This window comes from Acinonyx jubatus, chromosome A1 (assembly GCF_027475565.1).
Source record: "Acinonyx jubatus isolate Ajub_Pintada_27869175 chromosome A1, VMU_Ajub_asm_v1.0, whole genome shotgun sequence".
Taxonomy (NCBI): domain Eukaryota; kingdom Metazoa; phylum Chordata; class Mammalia; order Carnivora; family Felidae; genus Acinonyx; species Acinonyx jubatus.
Genome location: NC_069380.1, coordinates 100325491 through 100344792, shown reverse-complemented (window position 1 = coordinate 100344792; position 19302 = coordinate 100325491). Strand labels below are relative to the sequence as shown.

Sequence of the window (19302 nt, the reverse complement as noted above, 5' to 3'; positions counted from 1 at the left end):
CTGAGATAGAGGATATGAGATTGACTACCATTTGTGTGTAACTACGGACCCTGTCTTCGTCTCTTTGGGCTCCCATAACAGAATATCACAGACTTACTAACAAACCACAGAAATTGGTTTCTCGCACTTCTGGAGGCTGGAAGGCCAAGATCAGGGTGTAGGCACGGTCACCAGTTCATAAAAGGCCACCTTTTTGTCAAGTCCTCGTGGAAGAGGAGTCAGGGAGCTCTGCTGGGCCTCTTTTACAGGGACAGCAGTCCCATTTAGGAGGGCTTACCTTCATGTCCTAATCACCTCCCAAAGGCCCCATCCCCTAACAGTTCAAAATGGGGATTAGGTTTCATAACACACATTTCCCCAGCTATCCAAAAGTAGAGCGTTCCTGTGAAACCTCTCTTAAGCAGAAATGATGCAAAGCAAAGAGCATCCCCAGCTTACCCACAGTTGGCCTTAGGCCACTTTGCTCTTACAGAAGACCTACATTTGCATGGTAATGGTTTTCAGAATAGCCAAAATCCTCCTTGATTTAGCAAAAATCGATACTAATGTAGCTTTTTCTAACTGTCAAACGGCTTACTTCCAACTTTCAGAAAGCAGGGAAACCTATATGTATTGGGGGAGACAAACCTGAAGCCTCTAGCAACCCCTCAGAAAAAGAATGGGAGAGAAAGCAGGATTTGAAGAGATACTACATGAGAATTCTCTAAAAGTGAAAAAGATAGCAATTCATAGATTCAAGAGTGTTTATGAACTCTAGGAATAAATACCAAGTATACCATACCTAGGTTCATGGTAGCGGAGTTGCCAAAAAGCAAAGAAACCCTTAAGAAGATGGGGCTAGAGGGAGATATAGCTTTCATAGGAGCAGCAATAAGACTGACAGATGACTTTCCAGCCGCAGGATAACATCCTTAAAGTATTGCAAGAACAGAACTGCCAACTTAAGGTTCTCTTCCCACTGAAAATGTTCTTCATAAATGACAGTGACAGAAGACTTTTCAGAGCGACAAAAACTAGAAGACTTTGTCATGGCAAACCTAAAGTAAGAGAAAATAATTCAAGGTGTTCTTCAGAAGGAAAATGATCCCAAATGAAAACAGGAGAATAAAGAGCAATGGAAATAAATGTCTGACTAAAATATAAATACGGATTGTAGAAAGCAACACTCAAAATATTTGTTGGTTTTAAAATATAGATAGAATTAAAATTCTTGACAAAAACAGAAGAACAAGAGTAGAAAAGAAGAGACGGATAGAGTTAAAATGCTCAAAGTATGTTCCATTATTTGCAGTTGTCAAAGGACTGATTTGTGTTATTATTTGTAAATGAAGAGTAAAAATGAATGAGAAGCTGATAGAGAAGGGGAAATGGAATGACAAAGGATTAGACTAACCTAAACAAAAAAAGAGAGAGAGAGAGAATAACCCCAAAGAGATAGAACAAGTACAAAATACCAACATGTAAAGATTGCAACCAACCCAGTGTATCACCAATGACTTGAAATATAAATGGACTAAATACTGTCATTAGAGACCAGTATTGCATGAAAAACTAAAGAACAGTATACCACTCATAAGGCATATAGCTTAAATGTAAGGATATACAATGGATAAGTTTAAAAGAGGGAGAAATATATATTATATTAAGACTCATCACAGGAAAGCCTATCTAGCAATGCTTTTATAGGCAAAGCAGATTTTGGGGCAAAAGCCATTACCGTAGATAGAATGTTCATGATCTTAAAAGGGTCAGTTCACTTGGAAGATGACAGCAATTCCACACGTGTATGCACCTGACAACAGCCACAAATTTAGGTAAAGCAAAAACCTATAGAACTAAATGAAAAATAAACAAATGCATAATAATGGTAGATTTTTACCACAACTCTCCTGGGAACTGATAGAGCAAACAAGAGAATTGGTAAATATTTAGAACATTTAGACAACACAACCCTTGGTATACAGAATATTTTAGCAGAAAAGTCCAAAATACACGTTTTCTAGTATACATGGAATATTTAGCCAAATTGCTCATGTGCTAGGTCAAACCATTCTCAATAAATTTCAGAAGATTGTAATTTAGAATATGTTCTGTCCAGAGTGAGATTAAGCTAGAAATTAATGAAAAGATAATGAATATCCTCAAATGATTGAAAATTAAGTAGTATGCTTCTAATTACCCATAGCTAAACTGGAGACAAGTGAATTTAGAAAATATTTTGAACCAAAAAATAATGAAAATATAGCTTATCAAGACATGAGATACTTTTTTTTTCTTTTTCTTTGAGAGAGAGCACACAAGAGCAGGGGAGAGGGGCAGAGGGAGAGAGAGAGAGAGCGAGAGATGGAATCCTAACCATTCTCCCTGCTCAGCATGGAGCCTGATGCAGGGCTCTGTCCCATGACCTTGGGATCATGACCTGAGCTGAAATCAAGAGTCAGATGCTCAGAGAGGGGTCAAGATGGTGAAAGAGCATGGAGGTTTTTTCTGTGTTTCCCATCCCTGAAATGCAGCCAGATCTGCACTAAACCATCTTGCACATCGGGAAAACTGATTTGAGAATCAACACAACAATCTGCACAACCTGAACCACAGAATGCACCAGGTACACGGCACAGAGAAGTGAACTGGGGGAGGGAGAAGCTGTGGAAGGCAGGGAGCTGTTTTTGCTTGTGGAGAGAGGACAGAGGCAGGGGGAGAATGTGGGAAAGAACCCCCCCCCCTCCCTCCAGAAAGCAGCTGGAAAGAAGGTAGAAGAGGAAGACAGGAAATAATAAAGATTAGAGAGGAAATCAATGCTCTCATAACCAAAAAAAAAGAAAGAAAGAAAAACAAAAAACAAATCAGTAGAACAGATCAATGAAACCAGGAGCTGGTTCTTTGGAAAAATTAAGAAAACTGATAAACCAAAGCCAGTTTGATCAAAAAGAAAAAGGAAAGGGCCAAAATAAATAAAATCAAGAACAAAAGAGGAGAGGTCATAACCAACACAGCAGAAACACAAACAACAATAAGAGAAAATTATGAGCAATTATATGCCAATAAAATGGGCAATCTGGAAGAAATGGACAAATTCCTAGAAACTATAGATAAACTACCAAAACTGAAACAGGAAGAAATAGAAAATTTGAACAGACCCATAACCAGTGAAGAAATCGAATTAGTAATCAAAAATCTCCCAAAAAACAAGAATTCAGGGCCGAATAGCTTTCCAGGGGAATTCTACCAAACATTTAAGGAAGAGTTAACACCTGCCTATTCTCTTGAAGCTGTTCCAAAAAACAGAATTGGAAGGAAAACTTCTAGACTCATTCTATGAAGCCAGCATTACCTTGGTTCCAAAACCAGACAAAGACTCCACTAAAAAGGAGAACTACAATTCTGATGAACGTGGATGCAAAAATCCTCAACAAGATACTAGCCAACTAGATCCAACAATAAATTTTAAAAAATTATCCACCATGACCAAGTGGGATTTATACCTGGGATGTAGGGTTGGTTCGAAATCTGCAAACCAATCAATGTGATACATCAATAAAAGAAAGGACAGGAACCACATGATCCTCTCAACAGATGCAGAGAAAGCACTTGACAAAATACAACATAATAAAAAACCCTTGGTAAAAACCCTCAAGAAAGTAGGGATAGAAGGATCATATCTCAAGATTATAAAAGCCATATATGAAAGGCCATTAATACCATCCTCAATGGGGATAAACAGAGTTTTCCCCCTCAAGTTAGACCTAACCTAGGAAGAGGGATGTCCACTTTTACCACTGTTATTCAACATAGTATTGGAAGTCAGCCTCAACAATCAGCACAAAGGAATAAAAGGCATCCAAATCAGCCAGGAGGACGTCAGACTTTCACTTGTCACAGATGACATATTACTCTAAATGGAAAACCCAAACGATTCTACCAAAAACTACTAGAACTGATCCATGAAGTCAGCAAAGTCGCAGGATATAAAATCAATGCCCAGAAATCGACTGTATTCCTATACACCAACGATGAAGCAGCAAAAAGAGAAATCAAGGAATCAATCCCATTTACAATTGCACCAAAAACCATAAAATACCTAGGAATAAATCTAACCAAAGAGGTGAAATATCTATACACTGAAAACTATAGAAGCTTATGAAAGAAATTGAAGATGACACACACAAAAAGGAAAATACTCCATGCTTCTGCATAGGAAAAACAAACATTGTTAAAATGTTGATACTCCCCAAAGCAATCCACATATTCATTGCAGTTCCTATCAAAATAACACCAGCATTCTTCACAGAGCTAGAACAATCCTAAAATTTGTATAGAACCAGAAAAGATTCTGAGCTGTCAAAGCAATCTTGAAAAAGAAAACCAAAACCGGAGGCAATCTCAATCCCGGACTTCAAGCTTTATTACAAAGCTGTAATTGTCAAGACAGTATGGTACTGGCACAAAACCAGACACTAGGATCAATGGAACAGAATAGAGAACCCAGAAATGGACCCACAAAAGTATGGCAAACTAATCTGTGACAAAACCGTAAAGAATATCCAATAGAATAAATACAGTCTCTTTCTTACACCACACATAAAAATAAACTCAAAATGGATGAAAGACCTGAATGTAAGACAGGAAGCCATCAAAATCATAGAGGCGAAAGCAGGTAAAAACCTCTTTGACCTCGGCCTGGGCCACAGCATAGTCTTACTCAACTTGTCTTTGGAGGCAAGGGAAACAAAAGCAAAAATGAACTATTGGGACTTCACCAAAATTAAAGGCTTTCTGCACAGCAAAGGAAAAAATCAGCAAACTGAAAGCCAACCGACAGAATGGGAGAAGATACTTGCAAACGACCTGTCCGATAAAGGGTTAGTATCTAAGACCTATAAAGAACACATCAAACTCAACACCCAAAAAAGCAATCCAGTGAAGAAATGGGCAAAAGACATGAATAGACACTTCTCCAAAGAAGACATCCAGATGGTTAGCAGACACATGAAAAAACGCTCAACATCACTCATCATCAGGAAAATACAAATCCAAACCACAATGAGATACCACCTTACACCTGTCAAAATGGCTGACATTGACAACCCAGACAACAACAGATGTTGGCGAGGATGCAGAGAAAGAGGATCTCTTTTGCACTATTGGTGGGAATGCAAACTGCTGCAGACACTCTGGAAAACAGTATGGAGGTTCCTCAAAAAATTAAAAATAAAACTACCCTACAACCCAGCAATTGCACTACTAGGTATTTATCCAAGGGATACAGGTATGCTGTTTTGAAGGGAAACAAGCACCCCAATGTTTATAGCAGCACTATCAACAATAGCCAAAGTATGAAAAGAGCCCAAATGTCCATCAATGGATGAATGGATAAAGAAGATGTGGTATATATACATACAATGGAGTATTACTCGGCAATCAAAAAGAATGAAATCTTGCCATTTGCAATTACGTGGATGGAACTGAGGGTATTATGCTAAGTGAAATTAGAGAAAGACAAATATCATATGACTTCACTCATATTACTTTAAGACAAAGAACAGATGAACATAAAGGAAGGGAAGCAAAAATAATATAAAAACAGGAAGGGGGACAAAACATAAACTCTTAAATATGGAGAACAAATAGAGGGTTGCTAGGGGGGTTGGGGGATGGGCTAAATGGGTAAGGGGCATTAAGGAATCTACTCCTGAAATCATTGTTGCACTATATGCTAACTACCTTGGATGTAAATTAAAAAATTAATTAATTAATTAAAGAAAAGAGTCAGATGCTCAGCCAGTTGAGCCATCTAGGTGCCCCCTCAAGGCATGAGATTTAATTCAAGCTGTGCTTAGTGGGAAATTTCATAACCTTGAGTGCACTTAAAAAATAAGCAAAAAAAATTTTTTTTTCAAAATATCCCTTTCAAATAGTAAAAGAATAAGAAATTAAGGCAACTAGAAGGAAGGGATAAGTAAAAATTAATGAAATAGGGAGAAAATGTGCATATAACACAGTCAACAAAGCAAAAAGTTCTTTGAAAAGACCTCCTCCATGGAGTGTTCAAGGACAAAAAGAGAATATCAAGAATTAAAAAAAAAAAAGGGACACAGGAATTCTGATCCCACAGTCATTTAAAAAGATAGGAGAATGATATTAAAATTTTTTTGTGAACTTTAGATACAGAACCTCCAAAACTGACATAAGAAGAAACAAAATATTCTTTGGATAGCTATTAGGGAAATTGAGTCTGTAATGAAAAACTTTCACACAAACGCTCTAGACCCAGATGGCTTCATATGTGAATTTCAGTAAAAGTTTTAGAACTAATGCTAAACTTAAACTGTTTTAGAAAGAAGGAAGACAGAACATTCCTCTTTTTAAAAACAAGACTAGCATAATCTTGATCTCCAAACCTGACAAAGATATTATAAGAACAAAATCAATTGGACATCCAGTCTCAGGAACATTGATAAACAGTGTATAAGCATCTGAACTGAGTTTATTTATTAAATAAAGGTAAAGTTGGTTGGTTAACACCTTCAGAAAATAAACGAGTAAAACATACAAAGGGGTATCAGTTGGAAAGGAGAAGATAAAACTATTATTTGTAGATGATACTATTATATTTAGAAAACCAAAAAGTATCTACAGGTGACACACTAGAGCTAATAAGTGAGTTTAGCAAGTTTGCTGAAATGAACTCAGTACATAATTACCAATTTTAATTACACTAGGGCCAATTAGAAAATGAGAATTTAAAAACTGCCATTTACTATAACATCTAAAATCAAGAAATACCTAGGAGCATATTCTAAGACAGTTCTTACCCTTCATCTGTAGAGAAGTATAAAATATTAAATGAAATTAAGACCTAAATGGAGAGGTAAACTGTTCACTGATTGAAGAATCAGTATTGTAAATATAATGCTTTTGGCCAAAGTGATGTGTAGATTAAGCACACTCGTAAGCAGATCCCAGGAGCCTTTCTTTTTTCCAGCGTTAGCAACAGAGATTTATATAAAAATGTCAGAGTCCCGAATAGCTAAGAGAATTCTGAAGGACAGCCAGAGGTGGAAGACTTACACTATCACTTATCAAGAGTTATTATTTTCAAAGTTACAGCATCAAAGCAATATAACTGAATGCAAAGGCAGAGAAATAGATCAGGTGAGAGATTCCATAAACAAACCCATACATATATTACATACATGGACACAGGTGGTATATCAGTGTTGTTACTGCCAAACCATGGGAGATGCAATTTTTTTTTAGTAAATGTTGCCACATCAGTTGAAGCTCTATATGGGGGTAGGGGAGGGGGAGAAAATAAACTTGATCTCACACATCCTCAAAACCAGTACATGAATTACGTATATATGTACATGAATTAGTGATCTGAATGAACCTTCAGGATGGTATAAGAGAGCATCTTCATAAAGAGTCTCTTCAAGATTGAGGCAGGCAAAAATTTACTTAAGTTGGACAAAGAAGGCACCAGCCAAAAAAGATGAGACCAGATGTGGACTCTGTCAAAATTAAGTCAAAAACACCACTAAAAGGAATGAAAAGGCAAGAAAAAATAAAACTAGTGGAAAATATTTGCAATATTTAAATAATTGACAGAAGATGATACTCAGTATATATAAGGAACTATGAATATATCAATAAGGGAAAATGCATAGCCAAGTAGAGCAATGTGCCAAATGGCTGAACAGGAAATTCACAAAAAGAAAGAACGCCGTTGCAAATATTATACCATGTTCAACCTCATTAGTCTTTGAAAAAAAAATGCAAAATGAAATCACAGTGAGATACCACCATGTAACCTATCAGAATGGTTTAAATAAAAAAAGAAATTACTAAGTGCCGATAAGAATATGGAGCCCTGGAAAACTCACAGGCAAGTACAAATTAGTTCCAACTACTTTGAAAGCTATTTGACAATACTTAGTAATACTGAAATTTTCGTATCCTTCTGGTTGAATCCTATACCCAGTAGAAAGGCATACATAATGTTCACATCAGTTTTATAGAACGAAATTACAAACCAACCCAAATGTCCCTTGACGGTGGAATGAATAGACTGTGTAATAGTATATAGGAATGGCAGACATCAGCTATACCAAATACAAATGAATGTGCAAACCGTTTTAACTCAAGATAGCCAAACATAAATATATACAATTCCATGTACATGAAGTTCAAAGCAGTCAAAAGTAATTTGTGGTGTTAGAAGTTAGGGTAGTAATTACCTTGAGGAAAGGATGAGTGGTTAATGGCTGGGCAGAAGCCACAGAGGCATTTCTGGGGTTCTCTTAAATTTCTGTTTCTCAGTCTGCACGGAGGAGTTTGCTTTGCAGAATTTTACCACAATGTCCACTCGTCATTTGGCAGTTTATTGTTATTCAGAAAAAGTTTATGTTAAAAAAAGACATACCTATTGATACAGTTCTCCCCATTGGTGGTTCTGACCCCAAAGAAAAGGACCTGTCCCTCAAAACATATGTAGAAAGGACCATGAACCATCTCTGTTAGACGATAGGGTGTTTTACTGAAGCAGTGCTTATGATGTCAGAAGTGCCTGTTCCTGAGAGAGTGGTTAAGTAAACCATGGGATATCCATTCTGTGGAAGGTTAGACATTCATTCTAGAGAAATTTCATATCCTAGCTGCAGAGATTTTTGTGTGATCTTGGAGAAGAGTAGAAAGGCATATTATTTATTACCTGAGCTTGAAGGAGAATTAGTGACCAGTGCAGAGACAGTTCAGTTTTTCAGGGTACTTCTTTGTATAATGAAACTCTTTCTTAGATGCTTTTACCACTGCTCCGTGGGGCACATCATTATGTTGACAGCAGACTCTTTCTTTCCTTCATCTTCTGTTATCTTATGGTGGTTATCTAACCTCAATTCACTGATTGGGCCATGAATGATTATGGCTTATGACAAGAAGACGAGTGAGAGCTTTCAAGAGAGCCTGGGCCTTCCCAGATAGTAGGTGACTCATACAATTGGAGAGCATGGCTATATCATGGGGATCATCTAACAGGATTATGAACACAAGTCACAGTCCTATGAGATACATTTATTCCTAACATAAGAGTACTGGCTTGTTTTTTTCTTTCGAGCGGGAACAAGAAAGTCAAATGGCTCGTCTTAAAAAACAGCAAGAAGAATTGGAACAGATGAGACTACGTTACCTGGCTGCTGAGGAAAAAGATACAGTCAAGACGGAGAGACAAGAATTGTTGGATATAAGGAATGAATTAAACAGGTATAATAACCAAAAAATTCCCTTTTGTTCCAGACACCAATGCAAGTTCCAGTAGGAGAACCTTTAATTGGCTATTGGTCCAAGGAAAGTACAATGTCAGAGCTTTAAGAAAAATGTAGTGGACTAGCAAAATAGAAAATCTACACTAAGGACCATTATGCTATTTTTTGCCATAAATGTAGGTGTATGTAGCTTTTTTGTTCCTATTCATAGCGTTAATCCTTTAAATTTTATTTTTGTATGACTGCTGTAGGATTCTCGCTACTATTTCAAGGTAATTGATTACACTGAATTTTTAATAACATAAAGGTAAGACACTTCAAATCTAGTTGTATTATTAATATAAATAATAAAATTGCCCTTACTTATTGAGCCCTTACTACAGACCAGGAGTTTTTATAAATGCTTTGTTGGCTATTTTTTTTTTTTTTAATCTTGAAAGCAGCTTTGTGAAGAAGATATCATCCCCATTTACAGACGAGGAACCTGCTGATTAGAGATTTAAGTACCCTTTCCAAGGTCACATAGCTAGTAAATCATGGAGCCAGCAGGGTTCACATGTGATTCTGTGGCTGTGTTTTTAATTACTGTTCACCACTGGACTTCTCTGGAATGTCATGTTCATCTGAGTTACGATTTCAGCAGTATTGCATGTCAGAAAAGCCATCATTAGAAAGCAGCATAAGAACAAATTACGGACTTTGGGGGAAGACTTTTTAAGTTAGTTGATCAAGATACTAGTATTTTCATTTCAGCACAGCAAACCATCTTAGCTTGGGCTGCCATCTGTACACTGGGTGGCTTCAACAACAGAAATTTCTTTCTCACAGTGCTAGAGGCTCAAAGTTCCAGATCAGGGGACCAGCATGTTGAGTTTGTGGTGAGGACTCTCTGGCTTGTACATAGCTGCTTCACACTGTGTCCTCCCACTGTCTCTAGTGTCTTTTCTGCTATGAGCAGGAATCCCAGCATGAGATCCCCACCCTTATGCTCTCATCTAAACCTACTCATCTCCCGAAGACCCTTTCTCCAAATACCATTACATTAAGGATGAGAGCTTCAGCACATTAACTTTGAGGGACACAAAATTCGGTCCACAGCACATACATTTGACAGATGCAGTCACTATTAGGTGGGTTCAGAGCTGAATTAAACAACTACACTTAGATATTTATACATAAATATCAGTTGGAAAAGGTTAAGGTCTGTCGTGCCATGCTGCAGGCTCCATTTTCGGATATTCATTTTTAATCACATATTTGGTGGTCACTGTATTGTAAACGTGGAAGATGTTACAAATTAGTAAGTAACATGATCCTCGCCTTCCAGCATTTTGCTGCCATATGCATCTAGTGCATGTTTTGGTTCTAGGCCACTCTATATTAAGCCTCTGCTACTTACTAAGCACGATTCTGTTGGCTGAAGATAGCCATTTGGTATCAAATTTGTAGGTCATGCAAAATTAAATCTTATTAATAAGATATTAAGATTATTAATCTCAAGAAATTAGGATTTAGAGAGAACTTAAACCAATAAGTAGATTAGAAACAAAAGCAGAGTCCTTATAAGAAAAACCTCTTAAGTGATGGGCAGGACATAATAAAACGGTTGATGTGAGGAAGCCAGGGAGGAGTTGAGTGGCCACTAGTAACCGTGTGACTTGGCTGTCAAAGTGCCACTGCAGTTAGGGACATGGAGAGATGTGTTCAGTTACTCAGCACTGGTAAAACCACACCTGGGGTGTTCTTACCCACGTGCAACACGTTTTCAAGTCAGTCACCTACCTTGAGGGCTTCCGACCGAATGTGACCTAAAAGGTGGTTAGGAGAGTGAGGGATATTGAACTTGAGAACTCTAGGGCAGAGTATTAGACAGCTGTCTTCAAGTAGCTGGAGGGCTACCGAGCTAAAGAGAAGTCGGTGCCCTTCCTGAGCAGAATCATAGCCAGCTGTTGGAAAGGAGAAGCCTGGACACTAAGTTCTTTGTAAGAAAGAACTCTAACAGAGCAGTTGTACAAAGCAGTAGGTTCCTAGTGATAGAAACGTGCAGGTGGAGGCCAGACACAGTGTTTGTCAGGGATGTAGAGTGTCCTTTGACAACTTTATGGACTTTTTCAGCTATAAGTTTCTAAAGATCTACTGTGAGCCTGATGGGTGATTTGCATTTTAGTCAAGATGCAGTAGGGATAATCTATCACTTGTATAAAAATTCCATTTATCTTTCATGCATAAACAGATGAACATGAAAATGGTTGGAGTTTCTAATACATAGTTTGGTGTCATATGTCATTAGTTTGCACAGAGGACCCCTTTCTCCAAGAGAACTATAAAAATCACAACAGGGGCGGCATCCATACGAATCGCTCTAATTTGTACCATTTTCCCATTAACCATTTGATTTCCATCCCTGTCCCAAACCACAGTGCTTTCACTACTTAGGCTTCTTCTCTCACAGCAGATGGAGATGTTTGGTATCCTTCTTGGACTGTAGACTTCAGTTTCCTGTTCGTTTGTGGGGAATCTTGTTCATACACTTTGAACAGACCAAAGTGTATGCTGTCAAGAGTCCTGCACCCTTTCTCGGGGCTCAGTCCTCCTTGTCTGTGAGACCAGGACTCTCCTCACTGCATCTCCCCAACTCTGTCAATTCACAAGTGGATTTGGTTCTCATTGGCATGGTTACTCTAAAGACCATGCAGAAGCCGGGGCTCAGACTTAACTGCTTCATCCTTCTTATTTATAACAACAAAATTTAGGAGTAGTTGCAAATGAAAACATTTTTATAGCTACTTGCTAGAGGAATATGAGGTTCTCTCTTAATGGTATATTCTCAATTAAAACAAAACATATGCCTTGTCCAAACTTGGTATCACTATCACATAGTAAGTATACTAAGTATATGACATTTACAAGGCAGTGTGGTTAACAGTATTCCATCGGAAGTACCCCGATTCCAGTCTGATACCTGCTCCATTCTCTGTCTCCTGGATGAGGCATCACAAACATAATGTGAAGACTTGGCAAACAGAGTCTTCAAATGTACATGCCCTCTGAACCAGGCATTCACATCCGTACAGTTTCACTTTCTACAAATGCTCAGTGACCTCAGCTCCATAATGGAAAGTTTTCTTCACGATTCATTGTAGTATCCCCAAAACCTAGTACTGTTTGGTACATTTGTGGAATGAATGGAGAAGGATATTCTGTTCAAAACAACAGCAAAGGTTTAACCACAACCTAAATATCAGCAATAAAGGATGATTAAGTAACGGTACATCCAAATGATGGAGTGTTGGGGAGCCCTGTAGAAGCACCCTTAGAGATGTAAGAAAACTTTTGTTATATTAGGAAGTGAAAAAAAATCATAGACAGCTTTGCCTGTATACTATCGTCAGTGTTTTAGAAAAATATTTAAAATACACATGACTTTTTCATAGAAAATTATTACTTGGATGGGTTATCTAAAGGAAGATCATAATGATTTCATTTTCTTTTTTTGCACATTTCCAGAATGTCTACAGTTTTTATGTATTTCATTATTAGAAAAACAAATATTGTTTTCAAAACTGTCTTTGAAGAGTATGCTTACTCTGGCTAGCCAAGTCGAATGCTGGTTTTTGTCGTCTTCCTGAAAATCCTACTACAGACATAATTTACCATTAAGTCATTTTTTAAAACGGGGTTGTTAACAAAAAAATCAGAACCCAACATGGTATTTGCTGCCTGCTAGAGTGGTATTGGTTCTTGATTTCTCAGGTTAAGGCAACAAGAACAAAAACAGTACCAGGATTCCAGAGAGATTGCAAGTGGAAAAATGGACAGCCCATGTGGCAACCCATTGGAAGAAGGTTTGGATGATTATTTGACTCGACTCATAGAAGAAAGGGATACTTTGATGCGGACGGGTGTGTATAATCACGAGGATCGAATAATAAGCGAACTAGACCGACAGATCAGAGAGGTTTTGGCAAAACACAATGCCAGTAATTAATAACATTTGGAAAATCTTTACAGAGACTCCAGGCTTAAATTTTAATTTCGTTGTCAAACTCTCAAAAGAAGAGAAAATGGATGTTTTAAAAACCTATTTTCAATTTTTTACAAGGAGAATTTTGTATGTTATTGTACAGTATTTATTTGATTTTATTTACCTTATGCTACCTCTCCCACCCTGGTTTTGTCATTGCATTTTATACACTCACTTTAAATGACTTTTCATTATTTCCCATAATTTATGATTTCATGGCTAACTTTCAAAACAGCTTTTCATGACTATGGTAGTTTCCAGTTACCTAATTTTTCATGTTGAGCCAAAAGAGTCTATGTTGCACTTTAAAAAAGCCGTGTCCTGTTCATTTGAATATAGAGATCTCTCCAATTTTATTTAACTCATGTTAGATGGCCTGTGTTTTTAACTTGTAACTATTTGCCAAGGATAGGTTTGACAACAGAAAACAGGATCGATGCAGAGAAGCCATAACACACAGTGAATGACAAAAACAGTCATTTGTGTAAATAAAATTCATACAGAGCAAACTTGTTTCAGCAAGTATTGAATTTCCAAATTTTCCGTGTGCTATTATCTTGCAGGAAGATGACAGTACTAGCTTTAAAAGGTCTTCTCTGCCCATCTCCTGCTCAAGATTGTATTGTTTTCTTTTCTTGAAAAGAGGGATTTTTTTTATCTTCCAGTAACACTGATGCTCGTTGTTAACCCAAACCCTCTAATGTAACAGGCAAACAGACACAAAGGCCCGTGCTGGGAAAGGAGGAGTGAAAAATGGCTATTTTTTAGTCCCCCTAATCTTAATCAGTCTTTTTAAAGTACACGAGATGAAGTCATTGGATTTATGTAGTGCCCTGTCTATAGAAGCTTCTGAGAATTCCTATACAACGTCTTCTTCGTGGCCAACATCTGTCCTCAGAGCAACACTTTCTACCTCCTTTTACAGGGTACCGAAAAGGCTGGTTAGCAGATTCACAGATTATGTGAGTCTTAAGATACATGCTGTTTGAAATTTCCTGATGCCCAAATACAATAAATTTAAGTGTACTTCAGGAAATAGGTAACATTTACCGAGAACTTCCATAAAAGCAGAACAGGCTGTTGGGAAACATGAAAATAATTTTCCGTTGTTTTCAAGGAGGTGTATTTTTTGGAAAAGCAAAGCCCCAACACACATTATAGGTTTCATTTTGTTTCCTTAATAACAAAGTATTCATCTTCTAAAAACAACCCAGCAGTAAAAAACAGAGAAAGAAATTTCTGAGTGAGAGAATACGGACTAGGTGAATCACAGCAGGAATCGGAAATATTAATTATGGTTAAACCTTTCTCTCTTTAACTCACGCCCCACGAATGGAACAGGAGTGTTGTTATTTCGGAAGGTCTCTGGTAAAATATTGTGACTGTGCCTTCACCTGCTTTGTGTGCTGCGTGTGACTGTTTTCAGACACTAGAGGGGGCCTCAGATTTAAAGAAACAAAAGGACTTTTCTCATCTGGTGTGTGGTTCACTTCGCCTTCTGTAAAGCCGTCCTCTGGCTCTGTCACTTAACAAATAAAAGTCATAATCCGATGTCTCTTGGAGATCCCGAGCAGTCTGTTACTGTTGTTCCGGCACAGGGTCGGCAAGCACTCGGTACTCCCCGTCGAGTCACTTTGTGTTTTTGGTTTTTAAATGCTTACATCGCGGATGCTTTTCTGTCTCTTAAAATTGGTAACATCTGAAACTCCTTTTCTGGAGTCCTTGAGCGACAGCCATTTCATATGTAAGTGTCCGTGAATGTGTTAACACCGGTCGCCTTACTGAGTTAGCATCAGTGTCTGGACTGGGAGTGTAACCACAGTAGATAAATAACGTGGGGATTGGCGAACACGTTTCTCATTACTGCGCCCAGTGGCAGCCCTTCCATCCAATATTTTAGGGTGAAATAAAATTGACCTTTAAGTGTTCATGGTCCCTCTACATGGAGAGAGTCTAGTTTCCCCGTCTGAGGCCGGCCTATCGTGCACGGGAAGGGTGGGTCACGTCTCCCAGGTCGATGCGGTGCCCCATCCGTGTAAGCGTGCAGAGTTCCCTTCCCAGTGTAGCCCGGTCATTTCTGTGTAGACCTCGCTTCCTGATGTGCCGGCAGATGTGGGAGTCTGAGTAAGATCGAACGATGTATCAAGGCACTGCACAGACAACTTGAGAAAACAACAGTCTCCTGTGACCACATGACTTTTCTGGCCCACTTACTACTGTGTCCAGCGACTGCCCGGCCTGAATCTCATCTCTCAGTTTCCACAACACATTGCCTGTTCTGGTCTGAAAAGGGGTCCGCTGGTAGCTCTGTGTGGAATTTTAAAATTTGGCCTCTTGCTATCACTGTGTCCAGCTTGACTGAATAGCTAACTTGATTTTTTTTTTTGTTTTTTTTTTTTTACTGGTATAATTCACAACCATAAAATCACTGTGGTTTTTATTTTAGAGAGTGCACATGAGCAGGGAAGAGGGCGAGAGAGAGAGAGAGAGAGAGAATCTCAAACAGGTTCCACATTCCACCCAGAGCTGGATGTAGGGCTCAGTCCCTGACCCTGGGATCATGCCTTGAGCCGAAATCAAGAGGCCATCCCTCAGCCGACTGAGCCAGCCAGGCACTCCTGAAATTCACCAGTGTAAAGTATACAATTCGGTGATTATTATATTCACACAGTTGTGCAACGATCACTAATTCTAAAACATTTCGTTATCCTCACAAGAAACCCCATATGCATGAGCAAGTTCTTTGCCATTCTCCCCTCTGCCCAGTTCCTGGCAGCCGCTACTGTACCTTCTGTCGCTGTGGAGTTGACTCTTGGGGACATTTCATATATCAAGTCCCAAAGTTGGTATTTAAAAAAAAATTTTTTTTTTTAATGTTTGTTTATTTTCGAGAGAGACACAGAGTGTGAGTGGAGGAGGGGCAGAGAGAATCTGAAGCGGGTTCCAGGCTCTGAGCTGTCAGCACAGAGCCCGAGGTAGAGCCCTAACTCACGAACCACGAGATCATGACCTGAGCTGAAGTTGGACGCTTAACTGACTGAGCCACCCAGGTGCCCCCCCAAAGTTGGTATTTGAAACTGGATATACTGGAAAACCCGAGGAATTTTTTAGAGCCAGCTCCTATGGTATACAACATTTTATCAGATGTTGTATTGAACGATAATAGGCAGAAGGCCAAAATAAGGGTGTAACATTTGTCAGTCAATGAAGACAGCTCAACTCTTACTATCAGTCACCTACCAAAGCAGTCATGAATAATAATAATAGTGAAAGGTGAGGGGCTCCTGGGTGGCTCAGTCAGTTAAGCATCTGACTCTTGATTTCGGTTCAGATCAGGTTCTCACAGTTCCTGAGATCGAGCCCCATGTCAGGCTCTGTGCTGACACTGCAGAGCCTGCTTGGGATTCTCTCTGCCCGTTTCCCACTCGCATGCATGTGCTGTCTCTCGCTCCCAAAATAAATAAACTTAAAAACATCTTTAGAAAAAATGTTTAAAAACCGTAAAGTTTGCCTCCGATCTGTCTACCCAGTGTTGTTATGCTGAACGTTTTCTACACCTGAGTTGCCCATCAAGCCATCCTTGAAGATCCTGTCTTCTCATTCTCTGATCGCGTGCATTGTTAGATGTCTGCTGCACCTTTCTTAACAAAATCCGGAGTGAAAATTAATGAAATTAATGACTGCGTTTCCATTTTGACTTCCAAAGGTAAATTGGAGGATCCTTGAAACTTGTATTACGTTCATGTTTTATCAAATTAATGTCTTAAAACAACAACAACAACAACAACAACAACAACAACAACAACAACAAGAGAAAACCAGACAAAACAACACTGGCATCTCATTTTGCAGATAGCCCAGACCACGGACGTAACAAATTGGAGAGAGAACTTTTCACAGCCGATTTCTAGTTGCCTAAATTAGGCTTAGTAGTCTTATTACTGGTTGGGCTTACCAACTGATGAAGTAATTTGTGTGAGAGTGCTGAATAAAGTCTGGTTGAATAATTTTTCTTATGGCAGAATGTGCAAATTGAAGTCCATCTTTGATACTTGTGTTTTGACAACTGTACCACCGGCATTGGAGCCCAGACTTTCCAGCCTTCCCTTTACTGCTCCCTGCCCTAGAGCAGTCCTTCTGCTTCCTCCTCTCTGCTTCCCTCGGCTTCCGTGATTCGGGAAACCGAGCCGTAACTCCTCTATCCTGGTGTAAATGGGACAGTCAGACAGGGTGGTGTAAGCACTTAAATTTCTCACTGAAACCAAAAGAATATAATACTGATGGTATTATATAACCTCTATGTGGCATCAAGTTCGAATCCACTGTTGTTAGGAATGCAACTGTAAGAAGGCTGCTATATACTTAAATCTCACTTTATTTGCTTCTCTGGGGTTGTCCTCGTGTTTTCATTAGAAATGTTTTTACAGATGTAGGCTCTTCAGATATGAAGTTGCTCAAGTGGAGACGCACAAGTTTAGCTTTCAAATTAAAGGGGGGTAGAAATCTGCTTAGAAAGATTAATTTATAGATAATAATTTACTGACTGATACGTTAATGCACAGGGATCCCTAGGGGCTTTTAAAGATGTAGTCATTATATTCTTAAGGTTTCTAGGAATGTTAAACCTGTCATTCATAACAGGAGAGAACTAAAATAAGGCCCATTTATAATTTCTTTTTGGAAACATTTCATCCACAAATTCATAGGCAAATATTTTTTCTTTTCCAAGTAAACTAATAGTTGGACAGCACAATCCTTTTCTTGATTAACATGTTAACTGGTCGAAAGCATGCAGACACAGTGGATGAATGCTGAGTTTTCCTCAACATTTTATATTAAAACTTGGCCAGAGAAAAAGAAATATTGCTGCAAAATCTTAACTTTGGCATTACTATAAATTTCTGTGAATGCCAACCCCATACTGAGGAGCCTGAGCCTGGTAGGTTTGCAGTATTTTAAGCTCTTCTTCAGCAAATTCTTCTATTAGCGAGTAGACTGAACAGGATTCAGAGCTTTAAAGAACGAGTAGTTCCAGCTGTAGGACTTCTTTCCGTCATGTGAAACATCAATACGTGGCCCCTACCATTTCCATCTGTTTTCTTGAGAGAACTTTGGGATTTCGAACAAGACCGTTATTCTATTACCTGAGTTCAGTTCAGATTCGGTGCAAAATGGGATGCCCTGAAGAAGACAGACTGTCAAATCAAGAATGTGAGGCATGAATATTGAGTAGCTATCTTCAGTCATGCTGTTTAGATTGGATGAGATAGGGTTGCAGACTGGTGTCTTCACCTGACTGTTGCCTGAGGAAGGAAATTTCAGTTCCTGGCTTAGCTTCATTGTTGGCAGATGAGATTAATGGTCTTCTCTTGGTCTCTGACACAAGTTTATTTAGGTAACTAACTGAAATTTGTAAAATGTCCCCAAAGAAAATAAAGGTACCGAATGGGTGGGGCTCCTGGGTGGCTCAGTCGGTTAAGTGTCCAACTTTGGCTCAGGTCATGATCTCACAGTCCGTGGGTTTCAGCCCTGCGTTTGGCATTGTGCTGACAACTCAGAGCCTAGAGTCTGCTTTAGGTTCTGTATCTCTCTCTCTCTCTCTCTCTCTCTCTCTCTCTCTCTCTCTGCCCCCACTCTCAGAAATGAATAAACATTTAAAAAAAATGTTTTTAAAGGTACCAAATGGGAAATCTTTTTATAAATAGTCTTCAGAAGTGCTTTAGACCACAGACTTTTGCCAATAAAAATTATATTTGCCAGCCCAGTTTCAGCCTCCCGTCAATCCATTGTCAACCCACACTCCTCTCCGTGATCTCTCTGCATGTGCGTGTTTACCAGGAACAAAGGACACCCAAAATGTGTCTTTAAAAGGTTCTTTTAAAAATCCACAAAAAGGAAAAGAGAGGAGAAGGAGAAGGAGCAGAAAGAAGTTCATGCCCCAATTTTGTCCTTGGGTCGACCTTTGTTCATTCTCAGGTCTACAAGGTGGCCAGTGGTTCTGCTGGCTCTTTTATTCAT

The 19302-nt window shown here is 38.8% G+C and overlaps 1 protein-coding gene across 2 annotated transcripts in view; it reads left to right on the top strand.

Moving 5' to 3' along the window:
• CEP120 (centrosomal protein 120) overlaps nt 1-19302 on the top strand; it is a 76453-nt gene that overhangs the window by 56552 nt on the left and 599 nt on the right. The window contains exons 20-21 of one of the 2 annotated variants that reach the window (XM_027076818.2): nt 9113-9258; nt 13014-14846. In XM_027076818.2, the coding sequence (XP_026932619.1) occupies nt 9113-9258; nt 13014-13248 (381 nt within the window). In that variant the 3' untranslated portion in view covers nt 13249-14846. Of the gene's footprint in view, nt 1-9112; nt 9259-13013; nt 14847-19302 lie in introns of those variants that run through there. The other variant, XM_027076816.2, reaches the window with a different exon arrangement.